The 25,389-nt window shown below is 42.7% G+C and overlaps 1 protein-coding gene across 1 annotated transcript; it reads left to right on the top strand.

The window, feature by feature from the left end:
- Window positions 1-635: 635 nt before the first annotated feature.
- Window positions 636-23,609, top strand: LOC128719245 (ras-related protein Rab6). Its single transcript, XM_053812868.1, has 6 exons — window positions 636-705; window positions 3,127-3,185; window positions 18,306-18,465; window positions 22,908-23,113; window positions 23,205-23,271; window positions 23,542-23,609. The coding sequence occupies exons 1-6, from the start codon at window positions 636-638 to the stop codon at window positions 23,607-23,609; spliced, it is 630 nt and encodes a 209-aa protein (XP_053668843.1).
- The last annotated feature ends 1,780 nt before the right edge of the window (window positions 23,610-25,389 follow it).

The raw sequence follows: 25,389 nt of genomic DNA, 5'->3' as shown, positions 1-25,389 counted from the left end.
CGGTCCAGTCACCGGTGGCAGAAGAGTAGGCTGGCCGAGAATTTCCGTCGTGTCAGCTGAATCGCAACGCGACAGCCAACGCAGCAAACCCGGAGTACAAAGACCCGAAATTGGGTGTTCATTCCTTTCCCGATCCCAAAGAATCGGTTTTATTTTATTTATTTTTTTTTATGAAAACAGGTCATTCTCGTACCGTGCGTACCGGAAACACTGATACCCCCTGCGGATAAAGGTTGTTTCCTCTGAGGTGAGGTGAAAAAAAAATACGACTATCGCAGTCGTCGATCGTACGTGTGTGTGTTTGTGCTCCAGTTCCAGTGGAAAGTGTGGTGGTACGTGATCGTTGTTTTTCCCCTGAGTGGAAAAGCTCCGACCCAGCAACCGTACGGGTTTGGTGAAGAAAAGCGTGAGAGTGCGTCTCGTGCGGCCACAGTAGGCCACGGTTGTGTGTGTTGTGTGTGCTATTGGTGTTGGCCGTTAGTGTGATCCCATTAGTGTGTGTGTGTCTGTGTGTGCCTCTGCAACAACACCGTTGTTCCAAAGGGGAACGTACAAGAGGGAAAGAAAGTAGCGAAAAAAAAACCAACAACCACTTCCCTCCCGAAACCCACCCACCCACACCCCCGCGTCACACGATGTCGTCATCCGGCGATTTTGGAAATCCTCTGCGGAAGTTTAAGCTCGTCTTTCTCGGCGAACAGAGCGGTAAGCATCGAGTTTTAAACTGTACAGACTAACAAGTGTTTTTTTCATTTATTTTCTCTTCTTTTTGCGTTTGCTGTGTGTGTGTGTATCTGGGAACGATGGAAATCCGTTAACTTCTACGATATGTTCACCCTTATGAGGCTTTGCCCTTTTTCCGCACTGCAAAACAAGGGAGGCTTTGGCGATCGTGGTGTCTTTGGGGATGGAAAATGCTTAGCAACGGAACTTGAGTCTTGAAATGCGTGAGAAACGTCACAAATGTTGGGCGGAATTATCACTGAATAGAATCCGATCCCCCCTGGAGGGAGACTGGGGCTCTGGAACGCCACTACTAATTAGGCATTATTCAATCAACAAACGCATTTATGATCCATTTCCAACATCGCAACAATGCCGAGAGAGAGAATAAATGAGGCACAAGAAAAATGCCGTGCTGGAATAGGAAGATTTTACTCCCAGGAAAAGTTCAACGTTTCACAATCGGAAGTCTGAAGAAAAACTGGGAAGAAAATCCATCTTCCTGTATGGTACTTGGCAGGTGGTGTATTAAAATGAATCCCCCAATCAAGAGGGTACAGTAAACGGTGGAATAGATTGGAAGCTGTGGAATAACCGTGACCTCATCTAGCCCGCTGAAGGTGAAGTCCCGTTCCACCGGCATTGGCTGGGATGGCGTTCGGGCTTCAAAGAAACTGAAAAAGAAAATCCCATCATTAGAAAGGAAATCCACGTCCTGAGAATTAGATTTATTATTCATCATTGTGTCCATTTGGATCACCACGTTTCACACGGCAAAAACCACGGCTGATATAGAAAAAAGCATTCCGAGCTTTGTGTGATACGGACGTAAGCACGCAAGCACGGATAAAACAAAAAACTCCACACCGAAACTTCTCCATCGGAATTCGCGCACCGGGTGTTGTTCTTTATTGGAGTCGGGTGAGGTGGTGGGTGGGGGTGAGGAGTGGTTGCCTGTTTCGTCGTTCCGACAGACAAAAGAAAACCACCGTTCCCACCCAAAAATCTAATTCACTTATCACCAGAAACATCTGACTTGACTTTTATGCCGGTATTTTACAGGGTTCTCCAATAGATTTGATGGAAACAAATACACGACACTGTATCTCGCAAACGGATATGATATTCGCGTCAAATGTTGCAGAATCACAAACCACTCCAATGAGTGTATTTAGCTGAATATTGCTTCGTGTGCACAGTGTAGTGACTATTAGGGTTGTCACCTTTCGTTGTTAGTTCTTAAAACAAACAGAAACTAAATTTAAAACACCTTTTTTTATTAAGTTCGAAACAGTTAGATTGTCTAAATCAGTATATTGGTGATTCCATATCATATCAGTTAGCGTATATTTCGAAGATTCTGTAAAATGCGTTTGCGTTATCCTATCTATTGCGGAACCCTGCGTTTTGGGGGAGATGTGGTGATGCTGGAGCTTAATCCCATTCTTCACCCGAAAAAAAAAACACACCCAAAGCTTAGTTTTGTATGTGTGTGCGTGTTGGAGGGGGGGAAAAGTATCTTATACCAGTTCCTTATGAGCAACTTTATTTTACCCCTTTCTTTCTCTTATTGTTCTGCATTTAATCCATCTTACTTTCTGTTTCTTTGCCGGTTTGTATTTATACATTTGTTTTTGCACCCGACTGTGTGTGTGTGTGTGCTTTCGTTGCCCCGGTACCTTGCGAGAGAGGGAATGTTCACGTCGCACGAGTTTTGGCGATGGTACCGGTTCACGTACCTTGTAGCGAAAAGTGGCATAGAACAAAACGAATCAGACAGCATGCATCATACCGTCTCTCCAGGGACAGTCATCCGGGGGATCCGAGGTGAACGGGCGTTGGGACAGTCAAGGCTACCGTTGACATTTGGTGGTGGTCCGACAACCAGTAACAACACTTTTACCATGTCACACGGTCCGGATTGCTAGCCCCAAAAGCAATGAAAAATTGCTCACGAATCACCACCACCACCACGCTTTTGGGAGGGGGCGAGCTAGTTGGATGCCGGACCCTGAAAAAGGGGTCTACTCCACTTTTCACAAATCTCTTCCCGCACTGGTGCTGTTGGTGGTGGTGCATAATCAAATTATGCGATACATCATCCTTGGTTGCTCCATCACACGTTGTGATGGAGAGATGTTCGTGCCCCTGTGTGCTTTTATGTGCTTCTTTCTCATCTCCCCTTTCGCTACTTTGTACGGCTGATCACATGTTATGTACTCTTCTTTTTTTCCTTTCATGACTCTCACGGTACGAATCGATGCTTGTATGGAAAAAAAAACACCCTCAACCCCATCATGATGATGATGATGATGCTATTCACGGTCTGCTGGATGTATCCGTCGCGTGCCACTTGCTGCCACCACCAACAACACTGTTAACGTTCCCCAATCCGTCCGCCAGTGGGCAAAACATCGCTAATCACCAGGTTTATGTACGACAGCTTCGACAACACATACCAGGTAAGTTTGCCTCCAAGAACCAGGCCGAGAACGGATGGAGCGAGTAGAGCAAAAAAAAAAAAAGGGGGATCGAAGGACTGACAAAAAGGGATATAGGTATGACCTCGGGCACCGGGCAGGGATAATAGAATTACGCCGTATTCCGGTGCTGCTGCCTACCGGTGATCGGATATCTCGTCGTGAGTCATACGAACGGAATGAGAGGGACAACGAATGGGCACCGGCAGCGTACTCTCTATCGAACAGAATGGTACGACTCATCGCATCGGATGTGTGTGTGTGTGTGTGACGGTTGTGGTCAACCTAAAGTTGCCCCACCACCCGTACCACCCAGAGCTCGATCCGATTTTGTTGACCGTTATTAGTCATGCGACCCTTTCCTTCTCGGTTGTTCGAAAAGCAAACGAAAAGAAAGGCGTCTGATGGCATTTTGTCATCCATCAATTGCAGCTGGTTGTGATTTTTGGGTCAGATTGGTGGATGGTTGGCTTTTTTTTTGCTCTCCCAATGCTTCTTGTTCCGCTGAGGTATTTTACATATTGTTTGGTTGACGTGCGTACATTGTGGTTCTGCTTGTAATGTTTGCCGCGTATTGTGTTGTTTATGTTATGTCAAGTTTCTGTAAAGCAAAAACAATACGTTGTTGAATAACATTGTCAAATGCAGGTGTATTCGGCGAAGTTACCATTCTTCTCGGTTGGGATTTTTGTGTGTTATCAGCTGGGTTTGTTTTTATTAGATTGGTTTGATGTACATGTTCTGATGTTGGGAGAAATTTGGTTTTCTTATGTATTAAACTTCTTCTACTTGTTTATTTTGCTGTAATAACTACCGTTTTGCTTCAAATTTCGGACTTTCTTCACGTTTGAGCTGAATATTTCCATACTCATATTATAACTACACTTCTTATTAATTTTGTATAATGCCTTTCATATGTTGGAATCAATTTCTAAAGTTACTGACATCTGGTTGGTCTAAATTTTGCGCCAAATAAATATTGTTGTCCTGTCAGTTCACCACCGGTGGCTTTCTTTGTAGTTTTGCTTTAAACCAATTCCAGCGTAATTTCATCATTATTTCCCTTTCTTATGGTCCAGGTGTATTTTAATTAAATTTCCGTGGGGCTAGGGCCGAAATTTAAATCAAAACAAAAATACAAAACAAAATATGAAATATAGCGTCAAAAGTGTCCATAGTTAGATTCAACATAATGTTGCTATCTCATGATTTGTTCCAGCATTTCAAGTTATTTTCTTGGAACATTTCATTCATTTCTCAAATTGCTCAGAAGGTTTGGCTCTATTAAATCGGAACGTGATGTGCTGAGACCAATTTAATTTGCGTTTATTACATCATAATATGTGCAAGAGATGCATTAAATGTCCGTAATTTGACCCTTAACGATATTTTTGGTTATCATTGGAAGAAAGTTTCTGCTTTCCTAGAATGGTACATTCGATCTTGAAGTGCAATATAACTAAATGCATCTCAAGTGACAGATTGTTATCATTTAGTACCCTTGGGAAGGATTGGTTCGAATATTGAGGGTATCGGAGGTATAAAAATTGTAGCTAACAACGAAATCTGGTCTTATTTCGAGGGTTCTATGTGCTAAACATCATTACTTTCACCTGATGATGTCGGACCGTCCAAGGTGTAGGTCTTGTGAAGAGTTCAATAAAAAGCCTCAACTGGGACATTCTATCAGATAATATAATATATAATTTCCAGATCTCGCTATAATCTCCAGACTTGGCTCCATCAAATTGTAGCCTCTTTACATTTACAAGCTTCATGTACTTGATGAGGAGCGCTTAGTCCAATATGACTTACTAACTTACTTACTTATCCGGCGCTACAACCGCTTCGCGGTTTTGACTTACTGCAGGAGTCCTCTAAACTGCTCACGATAGAGCACCACCTTCGGCCAATCTTTTATACCGGCCTTTCTGGCGGATGCATCAACGCCATCACTCCATCTCAATTTGGGCCTAACACGCCTCCCCTGTCCATGTGGACGACCTAAGAGGACTTTACGGGCTAGGTCGTCCGGTGTCATTTTTATGACGTGACCAGCCCACCGGAGCCTTTCCGGAGAATCTTCCTTAGACTGTAGAAAGACTGGCTGGCAGTCAATACCCTAGCGCGTATCTCCACATCAATGTTATTGTCGGTGTTGACTTTGGACCCAAGATAGCTGAAATTTTGGATGCCTTCGAAAGAGCTGGTGGTGCCGCCATCAACTTGGTTTTTGACTCGTTAATCTCCAACCTGAGGTTTTCTGCCGCCAGCTAAATCCTTTGGTAAGCATCCGTTACGTAGGAGAACCGTAAACCAATGAAGTCTATGTCATCAGCGTATGTCAGGATCTGAATTGACTTATAGAAGAGGGTCCCCGAAGTTTCCACCTCCGAGTCGCGGATGGCCCTCTCCAGCACTAGGTTGAAGAGTAGACAAGCTAGCCAATCTCCTTGGCCCATTTCCTTTCGTCCCTGGCTCTGAGAGTTTTCCATCCATCATCACCAGGCAATATGAAGTTGACACAAAATGTGTTGAGATATAAAAAATGGCAAAAATACATGAGATTCATTGTGAGTGAAACAATTTTATTGATAAGAAATGCATTCAATTCCGGAATTTGTGTGAAAAATGGAAGAAGTATTGAACTATTACACCAATTTAAACATTTTTTGTCAAACAAATGTAATAATCTATTGCCCTGGTTAACCAATTATCTAATGTTTTAGCCTCTTCTCGTTATATTCTAGACAGGGAAATACAGAACAGCACAGAACAGATGTGGCAAATTGAGTTCGTTAGGCCATTCAACAGCATCGCTATGGCAATCCATCATAAAGCATTCATTTCTTTGTAAGAGAACCTTCTCCCCCAGTGCATTCGTATCAGCAGTGAGCAGCCATTTCGGTGTCATATTTGTACTTCTTCACACGTACACACACCATTGCCTGTTATCGGTAACACGGTAATCAATATTGGGCAGAGAATTGGGTTATAAAAATTGGTCTTTTTTATCACTTGCCCCGACATTCCAACGGCTGGCTGCAGCTTGCCGTAGCTTGACACCATTTCTGTGATGAGATGAGATCTGGCTGCTGATGGTTCTTCCCACGCCAGACGGGTGGTAACTGGCGCAACTGGCGCCCACCTTGCCTCGGAACGCTGTACACTTTCTGGTGCGAATGGGCAACGCCAAGGCGGCAAGGCCATTCCGTAGAGCAAAATGCCATAAAGTGTAATAGTTTTATATGCAGCACAGAAGTTTACGGTTAAGGCTTGTGTTGGAATCGAAAGGATCGCAGTGACGTCAAGTTTATTAACTTCTGTGGCGCCGGGACTGGGGCCACCGCAGCCAAGATCACATGTAGCATGGTGTTGAGCGTTCCATTGCGTTCTTTGTTGATGCTTCAAGCATTCAGATCCATCTCGAAAAGGGCTCTATTTCTTTTAAAGCTTTTAACGCGTTCTGTTCTTTAATGTTATATGATGTGCGCACCAACATTTTGTGTTGTTTCCGTGCCAAAATAGAGCGCCGTTCAGGAGCGAACAAATTTTGCACAGCAAAGTTTTTGTTTTAAACGAAGGAAAGAAGCGTATACGTGCCAGCAATCAACCGAAACAGCGGCAAAATTGTATTAAAACTTTCCCGTCGATCTGCTTCCCTTCAAACTGACTTTTAACCGTGCCTACGTTTGCCGGAAGGATCGGTGGGTCGTGGGAGGCGTGGGGGGGAAGAGAGGGAAGGCAAAATTATCCACCCACAGCAGGTGCGTAATTAAGAGCAATCCAAACATTCGATTTCTTCCGTGCTTCGTGGAGAACTTTTCTAGCGTATGGTGCCTTTTCATCATTCATTTCTTCGTTCTTTGCCGCCTCTCTTTCCGGTGGCGAAGTTGATTCGCTTATAATCTGTGTAGGAAGTAGAACAGCAACCCGCTGACCGTGGCAGCAGTGCCAGCGGTGTGAAACTTTCCTCTTTCAAGCGGGTCATGCGATGAGTGGGTCCCTATTATGCTGCTCACACGCTTGTCACTTTTGTGTTTCCGTTTGACAGGCCGTGTGAGAGCTTGCGATTCGATTCGAGAGCTTTTTAGTCTTATTAACCAAACTTAAATTCACATGATCGGTACAAAATGGAGGCTTTGTTCGTTAAATTGATGAAGACAACATAATGAAAATAAAGATATGGTGATCAAATAACATTTTTAGGAGTTTTTTTAGTCATATCTGCCGAGCGAATCATTGAACGAAGCGAAAAACTTGGCTGGTTGGCACCAATTTTGACTTCTTTCCAAGTTGAAATAATATGAAAATAATATGAAATATGAAAATATAGCTTTGGAACTTAACCATGTCTCTGGATACTGATTATAATGACGGTGATTTCGTAAAAAAGCTTTCTCAACTAACGCACCTAGGCAAAAATACCTCCAAATACAATGTGATGTGCATATTGTTTCAGAATGAATGAATGATTTTAATCTTTCTAGAGAGTGAGTTGATTCTAATATCCAAGAAGAGTATTTATAACTATATGCGATTAAATCATTCAAAATAATAAAATTTTAACTCTTCACGGAGACATTCACAACGAGCGACGAGCGACGATTGAAATCGTTAGTTAACTCGCGATTTAATTCTACACGACGATCTTTAACTCACGATTTAAATCATGAGATAAAGGACATAGAAACCCCATCCCCCCCTTGAAGAGTGAGTTTAAGAGTTAATTCTTCATTCTAACTCTTTATTTGGTTATTTATTTATTTATTTAATCCTTAAATTCTCTAGGATCCCATCTCTACTTCAAATATTCAACTTCAATTTAAAAATTACCATTTTATCTTAATAGTTGTGTATTTATTTCAACATTGAGACAAACATCCAGTGTTTGAAACAGTTTATAATACCGCTTTAATCACTCTATTCCACACGGTCCGGAAGTTTGCCGATCAACGCTAATAATTATTTTCAAATTTAATAATTTGCCCTGTACACCGAGGGAGAATGGAAGATTCAAGATGTCACCCGTAAACAGGCTTGTCTTTTTCAGCTTGTTTATCCCCGACCCGGTCGGTCGCTCCCTATGGTCGCTAGAATAAACAGGCAGACCGCGAAACTTGCACAAATTAGTCGTGCAATTAATTACAGCTTAACCTAATTACACTCCTCTCACGTAATGTGTCCCGGTATGGCGATGATGATGGACTGTGGCAGGCGCTTCTCGCTTGCAGACTGACGTCGTCCGTGTCGAAGGCTGTGTCGATTAGTGTAAATTAAAGGATTTCTTCATGCGGCAAATGACCAATGTCAGGCGAAGGAATTGGCACCACCTTCGTAGACTGTCAAATTGCTGCGGGATGCTGATTACATCTTGGCTGCGGTGTCATTGTACGCGCTTTGCTGCCGATCTGTAACATCGTTATCTCGCTCTCACTAGACGATTAGATGCTGTACCGTGCCAAATACTATTTGAATGAACATCCACGATTGTCGTGATGAGAAGCCGTGGACCAAAGCGGAAAACAAATCAATTCCATTGACTAATAGGCCAATACAAATCACTGTACCCACCAAAGCTCCACGTATGAGTGCCACGTCGTACCCAAAGGCTCAAGGCCAACCACAACTGATGATGAATCCTGCGTCACCTGTTGAAGGGTTGGCAGTGCAGTTATGCTTTATTTGCTAGCGATAAGAAACGGTGTGAAGGTTTAGTAAAAGTATTATTCAAAAGAAAAAGAGGCCAACTGATAACAACAAACACAACCGGCCAGGGTTAAGGTGGCAAGGGTTTGCCGATTCGTGGGGCACGGCAAATAATGTCCCCCCTCCCCCACCTTCAATTTCGAATCGACCACCCTAAGTGCCATTGGGAAAAAACACGCACATTCACAACTCAACAATCGGGACAGCAATTCAAGGTACCTCCACATTTGGACAACTTCATGAACTTTATCATAAAACGTTAAGAGAGTGGGTGGGGTTTTTTTGTTTTTTGGAACGAAACAGGTGTGTAATGTATTCCTTAGAGCTTTCCGTTTAGTTTTAATGCGCAAGCTTCTTGACACGCGGCACCACCCAAGTGCCACGTCAGTAACCACCCATTTGTAATTCATTAGCACAACTTTATCATGCGTCTCCCACTACTCTACTTCCTGTGGTTTCGGTATGGTTCCTGTTGGAAAGCTGAAGTTGTTGGATGCTTTTTGCTCTTTAATATTTTATTTTTAATGATGGCTGTGTGTGTGTATGTGTGCGTTTGCAATTTCAATTAGCATAATTCCGAGAGCTCATGATGTAATCGCTTTTTTTCCTGTCGATCTTTCCCGCTTCTCCTTTGCTAAGTTTTATCTCTTGCTTTCTTCTTCGCATGAATGCCAGCACGATTGCGAACGAATGAAGTAATTTGCTGTTCGTTGCAAGAAATTCGAATCCTGAATTATTCAAAATGTCTACCCCTCCCCCCTCCCAAATGCCCCATCGACTGTTCCGCGTGCAAGAGGCTAATAAACTTTAAGCACCGCGCTATCAAACGCCACCCAGACATTTCTCGTTCGCTCGGGAGCAAAAACACAGAAGAAAACATAGAAGCTTGATGAGCTTTCGTTTCATTTGATGTTTTTTTTCCCCCTCCGACCTTTGTATGCCGGGAGTTGATCGTAACCGGGTTCTTCGGATAACTGGCGCGTAATGATTAAGCAGAAATGTTGCTGCTGCTTTGGTGTTCAATTTGTCTGCAATTAATACGGAGCGCTATTTGTTCGGTGGTAAATTCCAAGCGAAATTAAGCACACAGCGGTCACTGTTCACCATTAACTAGCTTTAGTGTGATGCGGATTGCAGCCGAAAAGGCGCGGGATTGCACATCTATAATGTTCGCAGTTCGGGTTGTTTGTCCCGAACTGAATTGAAATTGTATCTTTCTCTATTCTTACTTTTTCTTCTTGATGGGAAATTTAATTCTTTTTAAGGATTTAAATCCGAGTTAAGCAGTTAGAGTGAATATTTCACTCTTAAACTAACTCTTCAAGATTCGGTTCAAAGGTCGCCGTAAAGAACTCTTGTGAGAGGTAACTCGTGATTTAAAGATCGTCGTGAAGAATTTAATGGCGAGTGGACTCTAACGAGAGTTGACTCACGATTTAAATCGTGAGTTAAAGGTCGCCGTAAAGAATTTATTCGCGAATTATCCCAGAATTCCCATAAGAGTTAACTCATGATTTGAATCGTTGCTTAAAGGTCGTCGTGAAGAATTAAATCGCGAGATAACTGCCACAAGAGTTAACTCACGATTTAAATCTTCGTCAAAATCTAAAGGTTACCGTGATGAATTTAATCGTGTTTTCTTCCAGAACTCTCATAAGGGTTAACTCATGATTTGAATCGTGGTTTAAAGGTCGTTGTGAAGAATTGAATCGCGAATTAACTCCCAAAGGAGTTAACTTACGATTAAAATCGTGAGTTGAAGGTGGCCGTGAAGAGTTGAATCTTAATTATTTTGAATGAGTTAAATCGAAAAGAGTTATAAACACGCTTGTTGGAGATTGAGATTGAGATTGAGCTGAGTTTGTTTTTCCTTTGGCACTGGAGGTCCTTTTCGGTGGAAAACAAAGCACCCACCCCCATCAGTAGCTGTCGATGATGTTTCCGTTTTATTGTTTTGTTTTGATGTATTAATGAACATTCAGCACCAACAACAATATTCCTTCTGGATCTGCTATTTCAAATTGACTCCGGTATTCCGCTATGTTCTGGTGTGGCGTAAAATGGAGGTATGAATTTTACAATGTGTACGGCAAAATAATTTTCCTCGCTCGCACACATACACCCGACATACGAACCAGTTCTTATAAAAAAATTGGAAGCAAATGCACGAGAGTTCAAACGGTGATGTTGGGTTTTCGCATTTTTATGTTGCAGGAGAGTTGAGAAATGTTTATAGCTGCGGTGCGCCATAAAGGCTAGCGATTTCGTTTCACTTGGCGTAGTAATCGGACCGCTGCCGGAACAAACCGAGCGTGCCAGAATTCGTGTTTTGTTCCCATGTGAAAAAATCTCATTGAAGGATGGGAGTTTATTGGCAAACAATTTTCACTACATCCGCGTACCGATGTGCTAAACACACAACAGCAGGGTTCGGTGGCGTTGGCGTCATCTCTGTGAGTCACCGCGAGTAAAAGGTCTGGTTCGTATGAACTTTCGTCTGTTGTGTTGTATGTGTAATAATAATATTATACTTTTTGTTTTATTTTTAGCCTTTACGCGATGGTTGCGTCGGAGAATTTATGTAACGAGAGATGTAATGAACCAAATACAAGTCCTCAGTACGATACAAGATATCTGGAATACGAGGAATTGCAGATACGATATACCGGGACAACCCGATGGTGTATTTGACACGACAAGACCGGTGCAAAATCCCTTTTAGACCAATCTTCCGTATGCAGGACTTACTATCCTTCTTCTTCATCGGCACTACAACCTGAAGGGGTCTAGACCTGCCATTGCACGGAATCATACACTAAGTTTTTTTTTTTTGTATGCGTTTTGACGTTTCCAGGCTTATCCGCTTACAGCACTCCATACAAATGGCAAAAACAGTTAAGCCTAGGCCAAAAGGATTAGTTTGTTCTCCCAACCGAAGCTTCTATCCGATTCTTCGTCAAATGTTCCGTAAAAATGATCCCCTATGTCATTCTTTTTTGTCAAAATGCTACCAAAATACACCTGAATTATTTGACAAACTCAGGCTGAGAAGGCTTAAGCTTTCTAACTTATGATATGATCTGCCTCTCGTATGGCCTTGATTGACTTTATTTATCACTGTAGGGTCGCCCAACAGACTAACCAGTTACGGGTAAATAAATTCACTGAAAGTCAGAAATGACAGGGTTAGACCTTTTGAGATTGTAGTGTCGCTATCGAAGAAACAGATAGGAAGAGTTTCAAATTTGACAGCTCATTTAGATGATGGCATTTGACGATAATTCTGAATTGCTGAATGTACCATGAGTAAATAAGAAATTCTACTCTCCAACATTGAACCATAAACCATATTGCACCCCGATGTTAGACATTCACGGTTATTCGAGAAATTCTTCAGAAGTCCGCGTGTCTATGATGGTGGTCCTCATCCCACTGCAAGGCTTTGTGGCTTCGGAAGTTGTTTCTGGGACCATTTACCTTGCTGAGCGTGTGCAAACTGTGCTAATAACTTACTTTTATCCTTTCATCTCCACGCCCACATTACTTAGAGCTGTCTGCCACGCGTTCGCACCGGCAACAAACAACGTGTTCCATCCTCTGCCGTGCCTCCACCCTCCGGAGAGGAATGCGGAATGTGATGCACCCGAGGGGTTGTTCAATTCTTCTTTTGTTCCTTGGCCGCTCAACATCCGGACCAGTAACACCTTGCCCGAGAATACGTAATGTGTTTGTGTCTGTACCCGGGTCCGTACAGACGTTCCGTTTTGCTGTGCAGCACATGGCGTAGCTTACTTTTCCCAATTTCGCTGTCGGGATGAAGAAACCGAAAAGCTTTACCATGGACATTAAAAACAAAAGCAACAGCACCGTGCCTAAATGAATTTTTAGGCTCCCATTTTCTATGCTTCCCGTGCGTGCGTATATTGCGCTGTTTCTGGATCGTTTTGCTTCAATTTTTTGCTTCTTTTGGGCGGAAATTTTGGGGAAAACTTTCACGGCCGTAAGAACGTATAGTATAATTCATCCGTAAAACCCAGCTCCGTTGGCCGCTGGGTGGAAGTAATTTTTCCTCGGCACTCACCGCACCGTGTTCTGGTGTGTTGGAGGTAATTTTCCGTGTCGGTGGGTTTTTAGGTTTTGCGTAAGCCGCGCCCGCTGACCTCAGCGGAATGTTGGGCCCGGTTCGGTTAAGCAAAATGTGTGGTAGCAACGTTGTGAGGTCATTAATTTTGGCAGCGCTCTCTGTCTTGTTTGTCGATGAATCGTAACCCCCCGAAAATTGTAAACTTTACGAAAGTTTCGTTTAAAATTTAATATTTTAAAAGCCTTCACATCAGCAATACGCCCACGGGTGAAATGGAACTTGCTGGGTACTGTTCCACGAAAGCGGTTCTTTCAATTCGTAATCGATCTCCACCGCAACAAGACGCGCTGGTGGTCGTCGGTACGACACATTTTAGAATCGCTTAACTTCGCTTTCGATCAATGACGTCCTTCAGACAATAAAGCGCCACCTAACCGCCGCTGCTACCGCCCACGCGCAACGTTCCTTCACGTCCCACGTACCATTTTACTCCCGTCGGCGGGAGTCGCCCCACATCGCCACAAAGAGTGATGTGAAATTAGATCATTAAAATGTATGCGGAGACATGATGTCGCCCCACGCAAACCATCGCAACGACGCCGGCAACAGCATTTCAATGGGTGTATCCACCCATTTGACGTTACTCACTTGCCACGGGATGTGTGTATGGGTCGATGTGTCGGACCCAAGGCAGCAAGGTGGAGATGGTTGACAGGGTGACACAAGGTTCCGGACACATTTTAGCAGCTCTATTCTGTGTGTGTGAGTGTATGTTTCCCTTTTGCGCCATGTCCTCCCGAAAAGGGTGACCTGTAATACAAACTCCTGTGGAGGAGGTACGCGTCACACGAGAACAGCGCCGGCATTGTACGTACCGAGCTTGTGCTGCATTCGCACACGCGTTGCTCTTATGTCATACACGTGTTAAATCACACAAAAGAAATGCTTTCAAAGTGGTGCGGTTTAGAATTTCCCGCCAGCAGCACCTTGCGCTATTCGCTAGTGGAAAAAAAGAGAAATTGAATACATCCGTAGGAACTACAACAAGAAACAATTGCTGACAAAAGCGCCATTTTGTACGCGTTCGCAATTGTATTGAAGCGTGATACCGTAGATGATTGATCAGCTTACAGGAATCCATTCGTCTCTGCAGGGAGAACCGAACCGCAATGTGTAACGGTGCCCTTTGGTACCGGCGTCATTTGTCAGTAGATATGTAGCACAGATTTTATTGTACTTTGTGAAGAGTTTATCGCTTAAACGAAGCTGCTAGAAAGCTGAGACCCGTATAAATTCTTCAAAAGTTGATTAATTGCAGGGGTTCTCCAGGGAGGCATAAATTCTTTCGCAAGTTTTTCCGGACATCTTAGCTAAGCGCGGACCAATTTGTTAAAAGATAAAGGGTTTTTAGGGTTTATATAGGGTTTGTAGACATGTTGAGGGAAATTATGATTTTTTTGAACATATAATAGTTTCTTCTAAGCAATGCGGCCAGGCGGTCCTTAACCCATGACATTCCAAGGTATGAATTTTCATACGCAAAAATACACAAATAACTGCATTAAATTTATTAAAGTAATATCCCCAGCATGTGTTAAACTCGAACTCGATCTCGAAAAACTCGAAGAAAAAAACGAAGAAGTAAAAATTTTGTATGAGAAAATAGATTTTTTCTTCTTCAGGTATCTCGAGTTCTGAAGATGAAAGTAATGTCTTAACCACCATATATGATAATTTCTAGAAGTATTACAAAATATAATGCCATTTTGATCAAGGTGTTTTAAGGTGTAGTAAGTTAAATGAAATAAAAACAATACATTCGTTTCTTCCGTTGAAGTTGTACAGAATGATGGCGTTGGTAAATTCAATAGATTTCGAACATTCAGAATTACCATCTGGAAAATTCTAAACCTTCACTCTTGGAAGTTCTCTATTGCTAAGGACTTTATTACCCAGCTATTGGTAAATTTGACCAAGATAATATCGAAGGTGGTAGTGGTATAATCTGGCATTAGAGTTTGTTTCTACGTGTTTTACAAAACAGAGTTGAAAATAAATAATCTGCTTTGGAACTGATCTATCAAATTTCGTTCAGAGATATGTCATGTTCAGAGGTTCGACATGAAAACTTCACATTTGCCTAATTAATTTCTGAATCAATCAAAATTGTTTATCACAGAACGGGTTCTTAGAATCGATTATTTTCGACTGAACAAATACTTCGTCAAACGTGTCAATAATATCGTCGAAAACCCCTGTAAATTTAAACATAACATATTAGATAAAATTGCAATACTAATTGGGCTCGCGTTCCTTACCCAATTGTGAACGGAATTTGTACAATACAACAGGTTCTAATAACATAAGCTTTTACCGTATAGTAATCCCGAAGGATATCCTTTCCATACCTCCACATATAGGGCATCCTCCCAGTCGGTAAGCGAGCCCGGTTAGAACACGAAAGTCGTTAAAAAGCATTGCGCTCCGTCACCGTCGCCGTATTTTCGTGACCCATTCTCCGGCGGTCAGAAAAATTCGAGGTGTTATCGTTTTATTTATTCAGTTTATAACTTTCGAATGCATTCCACGGTTGCACCGTTGTTCCCGAAAGTTGCACCAACATGAATGAGGTTTTTTTTTCTTCTGTCGAAAGGCACCAGTTTGCAGTTTTATGTATGTTTTACACCCTCTCCCATCCCGGCCACCCATTCGACGGGTTGCACGTGCAGCGGGGCGTATTTTCAAGTGTATTTCAAGTTGTGCCACCCCCCGGATGGGTTCAGCGAGCAGCACAGCATTCTGAAGTGGTCCGTACGGTCCTTTGGCCGAGTGTGGCAATCCTTCCAGCGGATGGGATCAAGTTTTACGTTGCAGCTCAACCTCCGGGGCCTGGTGGCGGTGTGGTGGTGGGAAGCAGCAGCAACCATTACCTCGTCAAAAAAAAAAAACCATTTCGAGAGGACCGATTGGGATGGTTGGGTTTGTGACAACCATTCAGCCAAACCGTTGTTCGCTTTCCACGGAGCTTCCCTGGAGGAACAATTTTCCAATTTTATTGCAGCCCGTGGAGCAATCGCACGAACGAAGGCCCTCCAGTTATTTATATCCAGAGAGCGGTTGCAAACAGTAGTGATGATAAAACTGCTGGTAAACATGCTCATTAAACTTAACCCGTTGCTGTGTCTGTTCATTAGAATACTGATGAAATGCACGAAACAAAAAGCTATCGGTTTTTTACAGCTTAAAGACACACATCCAGAGCGGATCTTGTGGCACTCCCACAGCTGAAATAAAAAGCCTCTTCTGTTACGGCTGATCTTAAAATATCTCCCAACAGACCTATCGCTGTTATCTGCTCCGGACACAAGTGCGTTCATTATTCTTAACGTGTGCCGTTCTCTGTTTTCTTCCAGCAGCTTCCGTTTTCAAGGCGAAAAGTCCATACATCCACACCACTAAACCGTCGCCCGCCCGTGTGCTGTTACTCATCCATATTGGATGATCCATATTTATTTGTTCGCTACCGGCGCCTTGAATTTTTCCCGACGTCTGGTCGGAAGCCGTCAATGGGCGAGAAGCAAAGGGACAAGGAACAAAAAAAAATCCCCTTTTTGCGATAGTACCTCACCTTAATAGGATGTGGGCAGCATAAAACGCACACTCAGCACGTTGCATTGCGTTTGAAGGTTACCTTCGTCTGGCACGAACACTCGGGGACACCCTGTGCTCGGTCAGCTGCTCAACCACGGTTGGTTTGCGAAGGCAATAACAAGGGAAAGCGCGCACCGTCCTCCGACTGATGACGCCATCGATTCGGTAGATTTATACCACACAGTCCCGTCCGTTTATCGATCCAGGTTACGGCGGTGGAAGCAAAATTGGCTGCTTCGAGGCGGTGCACACTTTACCTTCCCCGGGCTCGCTAACGTGAACGCCAGTTACGGTGAACGGGAGGAGTCGTGGGAGATCCGCCAAGCTACATCTACTGACAGAAATGATACTTTAAATGTTCCCAGCGGGCCTGTTCGAAGAAAGAAGAGGTTATGTCGTACAGGTAGTTCCCGAAATACACGGTTCCTGTTGTACGAGAATTGTCAGATATGTTGGTTTTGAAGTTTGAAAGCTCCGTAAGTTTACAGTACGTAAATTCAAGTACACCGTGGTCAATGAATTAGATTAGTAATTTGCATCGTCAAGTGTGCGTCATGTTCTTATTCTGTAGTGATATTGTTGTTAGTTTTAACTAGAAAGATTATCTTTAAAATGTCTAAAGTCTGTCTGTAATTCTGTCAAGAACAACTTCTTTCGGAAGGAATCAGCAAAAAGACGTAGAGTTGAACATAGATTTTCCTCATTTGGCACAATTTTTGGGGTCAATAATTATTATTTTCGGACGAAAAACTACAACTACATGATGTACAACACGATCAGGTCCCAGGACATCCTAAATGCATGGTCTAGGACGGATTAACCGGGTAATCTCCAAACCTCAACTTATGTTGTTGCCTCCAGTCTCCGAAACCTTTTGCGGAGAAGAGCACTGCAAGTTCCAGCAGGGATCTGTGTACCAGAATTCAAATTCTAAAAGATTTTACCGACTTTTGGGACACAAATTTATGGACACCAAGCTTCCCGGATAGGAATCCTGTCGACTTTTACTTTGGTTTTTTATGATGTCGATTCTCAATGAATACAAGGGACATCAATTTGGACCAGTTCAAGACGGTATTTCTGAATTCTCGGACAAAATTCGCAAACAAGTCGTACGAGCCGCTTGCTTCCGACTCGAGCAACATCTGAAGCTCTGATAATAATGACTTCGAATTAGACCAAATTAAATTTGTTTCTTCTCGAGAAGCCGGGCCTATAACTTCCAACTCCCAATACGATATTGCACCAGCGTTCCACGAGAATAGCGCATCTCGAGTGCTGCCTGTGTACATCTGTTGCCTTCGAGCAGATGGGAATAAAAAAAACCTGGAAAGCGAAACATAGATGCCATGCCCTGTGGCCACCAGCGGAAATGAGATATTCACCGTACCGCTGTGCTGTCGGTGAAGTGTTGTCATAATTGGGTTCGTATCGTTGGAGCGATTGATGGAACTACTTTATGGACGCATAACCTTTGCGGGCTCGACGACACCATACGCGTGGTGCGGGTCTTCATCTTCGGGATTGCTGGTTACACTCAACTTGATGTGTGGATGGTCTTTGTCGATGCGTCTCAATCATGCACCGCTTTAGCTTGTACATGCAACATCTTCCATTTTACTAACATACGTTCTTACTTTTTTTCCCCCCTTTTCCAGGCCACGATCGGCATAGACTTCCTCTCGAAAACGATGTATCTAGAGGATCGAACAGTGAGATTACAGCTGTGGGACACTGCCGGTCAGGAGCGGTTCCGGTCGCTGATACCATCCTACATTCGTGATTCAACCGTAGCGGTAGTGGTGTACGACATTACAAGTAAGTCATGAATGGGGCAACGGTCAAGTGCTTTTGTGTTGGAACCCGAAATTGGAATGACTTTTACGTATGTGTTCAGATTTAGTGCCGTAGTGCCGTCACCGGAGGAGATGGGTTGCACGATTAGGATCTTTATTCCGCACCATAAATCATACAACCATCATGCATTTCTGTGGGCAGTGTGCAGCAACGCTCATAAAGTATGTATGTCGCTTAGGCCCCAACCAGCATAGCGACCGCCCTTGGTGTGTGCCGGCAGGGAATGGAAGATGCCGCCCATTCTAAGGCCTCCCAATGTACATAATTTTGGTGACCTTTTCCTGTCTGAGTTGCCGACAATAAGCAAGCCCCTTCTGTTAGCAATTCTGGCCGGTTTAACATTCCTTTTTTTTTTTTTTTTGGTTATGTTTTGTACACTCCTCTTTGAGCCAGGGGGCCATTTTTTTTTATTCGAGGAAGCAAGTTTCACTCTTCCGATTCACCCACTTGTTGTTTGCCATGCAATTACACGGTCCACGGTGTGTACACATTGCTGCCAGGTAGGTCCCGGGTGCGAGTGTTCTGCTTTCTGCACTTCGGTCACTGCTGTGTGAGTGTGTGTAATGTTGTCGCTACCTGTCAGAAAGAGGCTTCGTTCTTTGGTGCTGGTGCGGATTGGAAAAATACTGTGACGGATAATTGCTAAACAAATCTGCATCGGGGTTCGGCTGGTGGCGGTCCCGTTGGCGCTAGCTATTTCTTATCACCGGTGACACCAATTAGCTGCGGCGTTCGAGTACCATGTCGTAACGCTATTGCCACCCAGTTGAATTGATTCCAGCCATAGGGAATGATGGTGTTTCGTCATGGCGAGCAATTATTTATTGCATTTAGTTGAGAACGAACTAAGTTGTGGTGAATTTTACAAAAATATTTTGAATTTTTAGACTCATCTTTTGGTTATTCTCTACCGACGCAACACTCTCAAGAGGACCTGTCATTTCTGGTTGTCTTTGACTTAATTTACCCATAAACGGATCCAGTCCGTCCTGTGTACGGAGAATTGATAGGTCCTGTCGTGTGAAGATCTATCTCATCTTCTAGGAATTAATCGAATGGCGGAAAAAATATCGGACGTATTCTTAGATATATTGGAACATTATTACATTATCAGCTTCATTTTTAAATATTATTTATCGTAGAAGTACTATGTCCATCATATCAAAGATGCGTTCTTCAAGATAATACGTTCTCTTAGGGATTAGGCTTATCACTGTGGTATATGATGGATTAACTTATTACAAAGCTTTTAAACGACAACCGTCTTATATGCCTTTTATGATTTTTATTAATCAAACAAATAGCCTCAATTGAATATGTTCACGCTCTACTCGCGGAACGCTTTATTGCAAGAAAAAAGCGTTTAATTGAAGGTTTTGGACTTCCTTGCAAACATCATGCAATGTTAGACTACGTTTAATTAATATTATATTATTTAATAAAACAAACGTTTTAGAGCAAACTTTTACATAATCTTTGGATGTATACCTAGAATATGGGACTATTTTTGTGCTAATGTTGTCAAAATGTTTTGGTTTGACACTTATCGCTGAGCTGATTTAAACATTTACTGCGGAAAATATTGTTAGTGTAAATGTCAAATTGTATATAAAATGATTGAAGACAGTAATGGACCTGACTGAATATTGGGCGAATCCGATTAAGATTCTTGAATCTGATAGATTCTTCTAAATGGATCTGAATCTCTATTCTCTATCTAAATCTACATAAAGCTTGGATGATTCATAACTTTGTGAGGATTTTGAGGAAGAATCTTATCAAATAATCCAAAATTTAGAACTTCACCTACGAGCTTGCCCCTCATACACGCCTCCTCCTCCCTCGGCACAACAACCTCAAGAGGTCTAGAGCCCTGCTAGTATGCCTCGGTCAAATAGTGCACTTCAACAGGTGTCTATTGGCATCACAGTAGTGTTGGGAAGATTCGAAGATCCGATCCCTTGAAGGATCCGATCGGATCGGATCCCATTTGACGGATCCCAAAAGGATTCGATCCGATTGAGATTCTAAAAGGATTGGATTCGATTGGGATTTCATAGGGATTGCATCCGATTGGGATTCTATAGGGTCTCTGTTGGAAATAGACCCCAACCAGCGTGCTGTCGCGCTGTGATAGATTTGTTTATTTGACAGACAAAGCGAGATGGTTTTGTTCGTTGGGATCCAATAAGCTGGGTTTGGGATTCAGAAATTCAAGTCCCAAGTAAGATTCGGATTCGAAGATTGGAATCCCTTTAAGAATTAGATTATCCCATCACTACATCATAATACAGCAGAAGTAACACAATTCACAAATAATCTCCAACAGCTTGAGTTCATCGCTCAACAATGCTTCTTTTTGTGGTTGAGAATTGAATGAAAGAAAATAGAGTTTAATGCTCAAAACGAAGGGCAATATCGCTCTTCCAATATCTTACTTTTTCTCATTGAAATGTTAACCTCAAAGTAATTGACACGCTGTGTGTTTACTATTAACGCCCGACGTGTCTTCCCCACCTAATTCTCGCCCGTTTATGAACCTGTTGAACCAAAACCAGTTCCATCATCATCGATACCGCATCAATATATCTGTTTGATTTTCACACCCTTTTAGGCACTCGAGCGGCGGGCATACAGTTTTATTAAATTTATGTTTCCTCCCCCGGGCCGCCCCGCGTCCCCCTCGGCCAGTTTGTTGAAAGTGAAACATTTACACACGTGTGTGTGTGTGGGAAAGGCAATATTGTCAAAACTTATCAGGACTGGCCACGGCTCATCGATGATAAAAAGCACACATACGCACGGGGCGGCCCGATTCAATTAGTGTGTGACTCAATCCGTCACGCGTCAGCAGCGGTCAATTTATGAGGTTTATACTCCTGCACCGTCATCTTACCGTCGTTGTGCAACTGCCCCCATACCGGCTGACGGTTCGGGCTGACCGGAGTGTCTTTTTTTTTTTGGGGTGACTTGCAGTTTCTTCTCCCACCTCCCCTCTCCCACGCGCAATTTAACGCATGCCGTTTGTTTCTATTTCTTTCGGCGCTGATTTAGACGGGTGCGATATTGGAGGAAGAATGATGGAAATAAAGCGAAATGGTCTGGAATGGAAGAAGAATCACAAAATGATTACGCGATTTGTGTTGTATTGTGCCAAGGTGGTGAAGCGTGTGCAATTTTCTTCCCGTCTATTTTTTGTCGATACCACACACCCTGAACCACACCGATTATGCCCATCGGTCACGCTGGGCTGGGACGAAACACGATACCGAATTCATCCTGACGCAACGCTGAACGCGATGCACACAAAAGTTCATCTGCTGCAGTGCGGCGTTCCAGTGCCGTTCGCATCGCATCGCCATTCCCAAATCGATTTCCCGCCTCCGCCAAGCGGTCAGTGGTCCGAGATTTTTCCAATCTCATCCGCCGTGATCGCCGTGTGAATTTTCCTCCGTACCCCGAGGGATTGGAACGTTCGAGCGGCACATTTAAATTGCGATGGAAATGCAATCCGTCGTGGTGTAGTGACCGGGCGCCTCCATCCAGACGATATTAACAAACCACAGATGGTCCATTTTGTGTGACTTTTGGTGACCCACGGCTAATGGCTTCGGCAATAAGAAGTCACTGTTGATGAAGCTAATGCGTAAATGTGCGGAAAGGGTCGAATGAATAAAATGATAATGAAAACTGGCTTTCCCTTTTAAGGCCTTTGTTGTGGATTTTCTGCTTTGCTGCCCCGCACCATGCTTGTTTGTGCTGCTGCTTTTATCAAGACTTACTATATTATCAGCCATTATTCTGCACACTTTTAATTGATGGTTAAATGATTTGTTTCTATTAGAAAATGGCAATAAAGTCTCTTTTGCTACTGAAGAACAAATAGTCTACAGAGTAGTGATGTGCACTATAATTCAGAATGAATTAATGTTTTAAATCTTTCTGGGGAGTGAGTTAAAGCAAATCTCCTTTAGAATTCCGACTCTTCGCGATTTAACTCATTCACAAAGAATTAAACCACGACGATCTTCAGCACACGATTTAAATAAACAGTTTAATTAAATGAACGATAAAAACGATAAGGTCACCGTGAAGAATTAAATCGCGAGTTAAATCATGATCTAAATCATGAGACGAAGGCCGCAGTACCCTTCCCTATCGCTTATTTGTAAACCTTGAAATCTTGAACATAGTTAAATCTTTATTCTAACGCTCCGTTCGTGATGCCCTACTATTTTGGATTCCGTTCGGTGTGACACGTTTTCGGTTGAGTTCAACAATTCATCAACTCACAAACTGTACTTTGTGATAGAAATTTTGCGAACTTTATAACTGTTGTATTATCAAATCAAGCATTCTAGAAACCATTTAACATTCTTGTTTTTCTCCCTCTTTCTCTAAAGATGCGAATTCATTTCATCAAACATCGAAATGGATCGACGACGTGCGAACGGAGCGTGGTAGTGACGTGATTATAATGCTAGTGGGAAACAAAACCGATCTTTCCGACAAGCGTCAGGTGTCGACGGAAGAAGGCGAGCGAAAAGCGAAAGAACTGAATGTAATGTTTATCGAGACTAGTGCGAAAGCCGGCTATAACGTTAAGCAGGTAAGGGGTGAAGCTTTCTCGCAACACCTAGCACCTAGAGTGATGAAAGGCTCTTATCATTAACCATTTCCCCTCTTTTTTTGTATTGTAGCTTTTCCGAAGAGTCGCCGCCGCCCTGCCAGGCATGGATTCGACCGAGAACAAACCACCAGAAGACAGTATCCTTTTTACGGCGCGAAAATGTCATTTATCGTTTCGTTGCAGATATAACATTTCTCCCGCGACATATTACATCGTGTAGCCATTTTCACATTCTCACAATAGCGGTGGGAAAGTAGTTTCATTCCAATTTATTGTTGTATACATTTTACGTTTTGTGCACACACTTTTTAAAATCGCATAACGCACATTTACTTTACGTTTCATTTGCTTTTCTTTCGTTGTGTTTTCCTTAACATTTTATTTTCTTCGCTCTCCTGCAACATCAGTGCACGAGGTTGTGCTGAAAGATTCACCGAACGAAACAAAAGACCCGGAAGGTGGCTGTGCATGCTGAAACGGTCCACCGCAGCCACCGACAACAGCAACAACAGCAACAACAACAACAATTGCAGCATTATGATAACCCCGTTACTACTACTGACTACTATTATTACTACCGCAATTACTACTATTACGGCTAATATAGCGACTGCAAGGACGGCGTTTACTATTACGATGATTATTTCTGCTTTATTTCGATGTAAGCCTGGTGACTGGCTGGACTTCTAGAGACAAAAGATGGTTGTACCTCGACGTTGAACTGGACGTGCGCATTCTGCGTGTCTCGTGTATGTGTGTAGTTTGTTTATTTTTTTTTTTGTTACACCCATTTTGCGACCTATTTATTTGTGGCAGAGCAACAGAAGAACCTGAGACGAGACAGTCGCGACAATTAATTCAAGTTAGTAGCATCAAACTATGTTGTAAGTGAGCTGGTTCACGAATGTCGGCGATGTAATAACAAGGTGCTGTGGTTTTTTGTTTGATTAATGAACATTATTTAACTGCTCTTGCTGGTCAATTTTTTATTCCATTTAAAGTGTTTTGATTGTCGCTCCATTTTTCCCTCTGTTTGTGATTATATATCAATTAATGGCATAGTGTTGTTTGCCCCTTTTTTGTCGGGCGTTCCACTCTGTTCGACGGACGTTCCGAATTTACGACACCCGCGTACGGATGCTATATGATGAATGTAATGTTAACGATTCAAAGCCAGCAATATGATTGTACATTAATGTTCCCAAACCTACAACTTATACAATGTATTGTTTTTTTTTATTATAATGATTATTATTTTATTCGCTTCGCACCACATGATAACCGCAATCGAGAATCCATAACACTCACAAATATTCCGAAAAGCTCCCGAGAAAAAAAATCCTCCCTCCCTGACATATGTAAAGCGAGGACGTATCCCTAGACACCGAGGCACGGACATTGATGTGTAAGATTATACTGTTAAACGGCTACTCGGCAACGGAAGGACATACACTACCATGGGGACACTTACTTTACTCTTACTTATTAACGTTTTTAAGCATAAGTTGTTAGAGAAGTAATAAATGCAAAAACAGTCTTAAATTTCAGTCTTCTATTTTTTTTAAAATAATTTCTTATTTTACACATGTTTTTGACCTGAAAGTCCATTTCGTACGAAAATCTCCCAACTAACATGTACTAATGCTCCTTAACCTGAATATAAAAAAAACCTTTCCGCCACTAACGTTTCCTTTTCAGCTGTCGATTTGCAAACTCAACCATCGAACTCTGGCGATCAGCAAGATTCGGAAGGTGGCTGCATGTGTTAAGCCTTCATGCCTGCCATAAAGCAAATAAAAAAAAAAGCAGAACCCCCGGATGAGAGGAAACAAACTGATAACTTCTAAATCGTAGAGAGCGCGTAACATTTGGCCATCGTTGGCTGTAAACGGAGGCCGAAACGAGTGAAGGCAGCGGAAGCAGTAAAAAGAAAAACGACAAACGAAACGGCATCAGTAGCAGCAAAGCGCGTTTGCTGTTAGTTTTTATTTTGCTTGCCTCCCCCGAAAGAGAAAAGAAAAACTACACATCCCAACGCTGTGAGCAAACATTTTGTGTTAAATGCGATTGTTTTCCCTTCTAACGGCTGCACGGCAGAAAAGTGTTGTTGCCGCGAGTGGACGCTTTTATGCTTAAACCATCACGGACGATAGGTACTAAAGCAGGAACAGGGGAAGGATAATGTGCTACTGAATTACTATTGCCTGCAATCGTGTAGAAGAGCGTAGGAAAAATAAGGAAGAGTGAGAATAGGG

The sequence above is a fragment of the Anopheles marshallii genome, chromosome 2, assembly GCF_943734725.1.
Source record: "Anopheles marshallii chromosome 2, idAnoMarsDA_429_01, whole genome shotgun sequence".
NCBI classification, from domain to species: Eukaryota; Metazoa; Arthropoda; class Insecta; order Diptera; family Culicidae; genus Anopheles; species Anopheles marshallii.
This window is presented reverse-complemented; position numbering and strand designations above follow the sequence as displayed.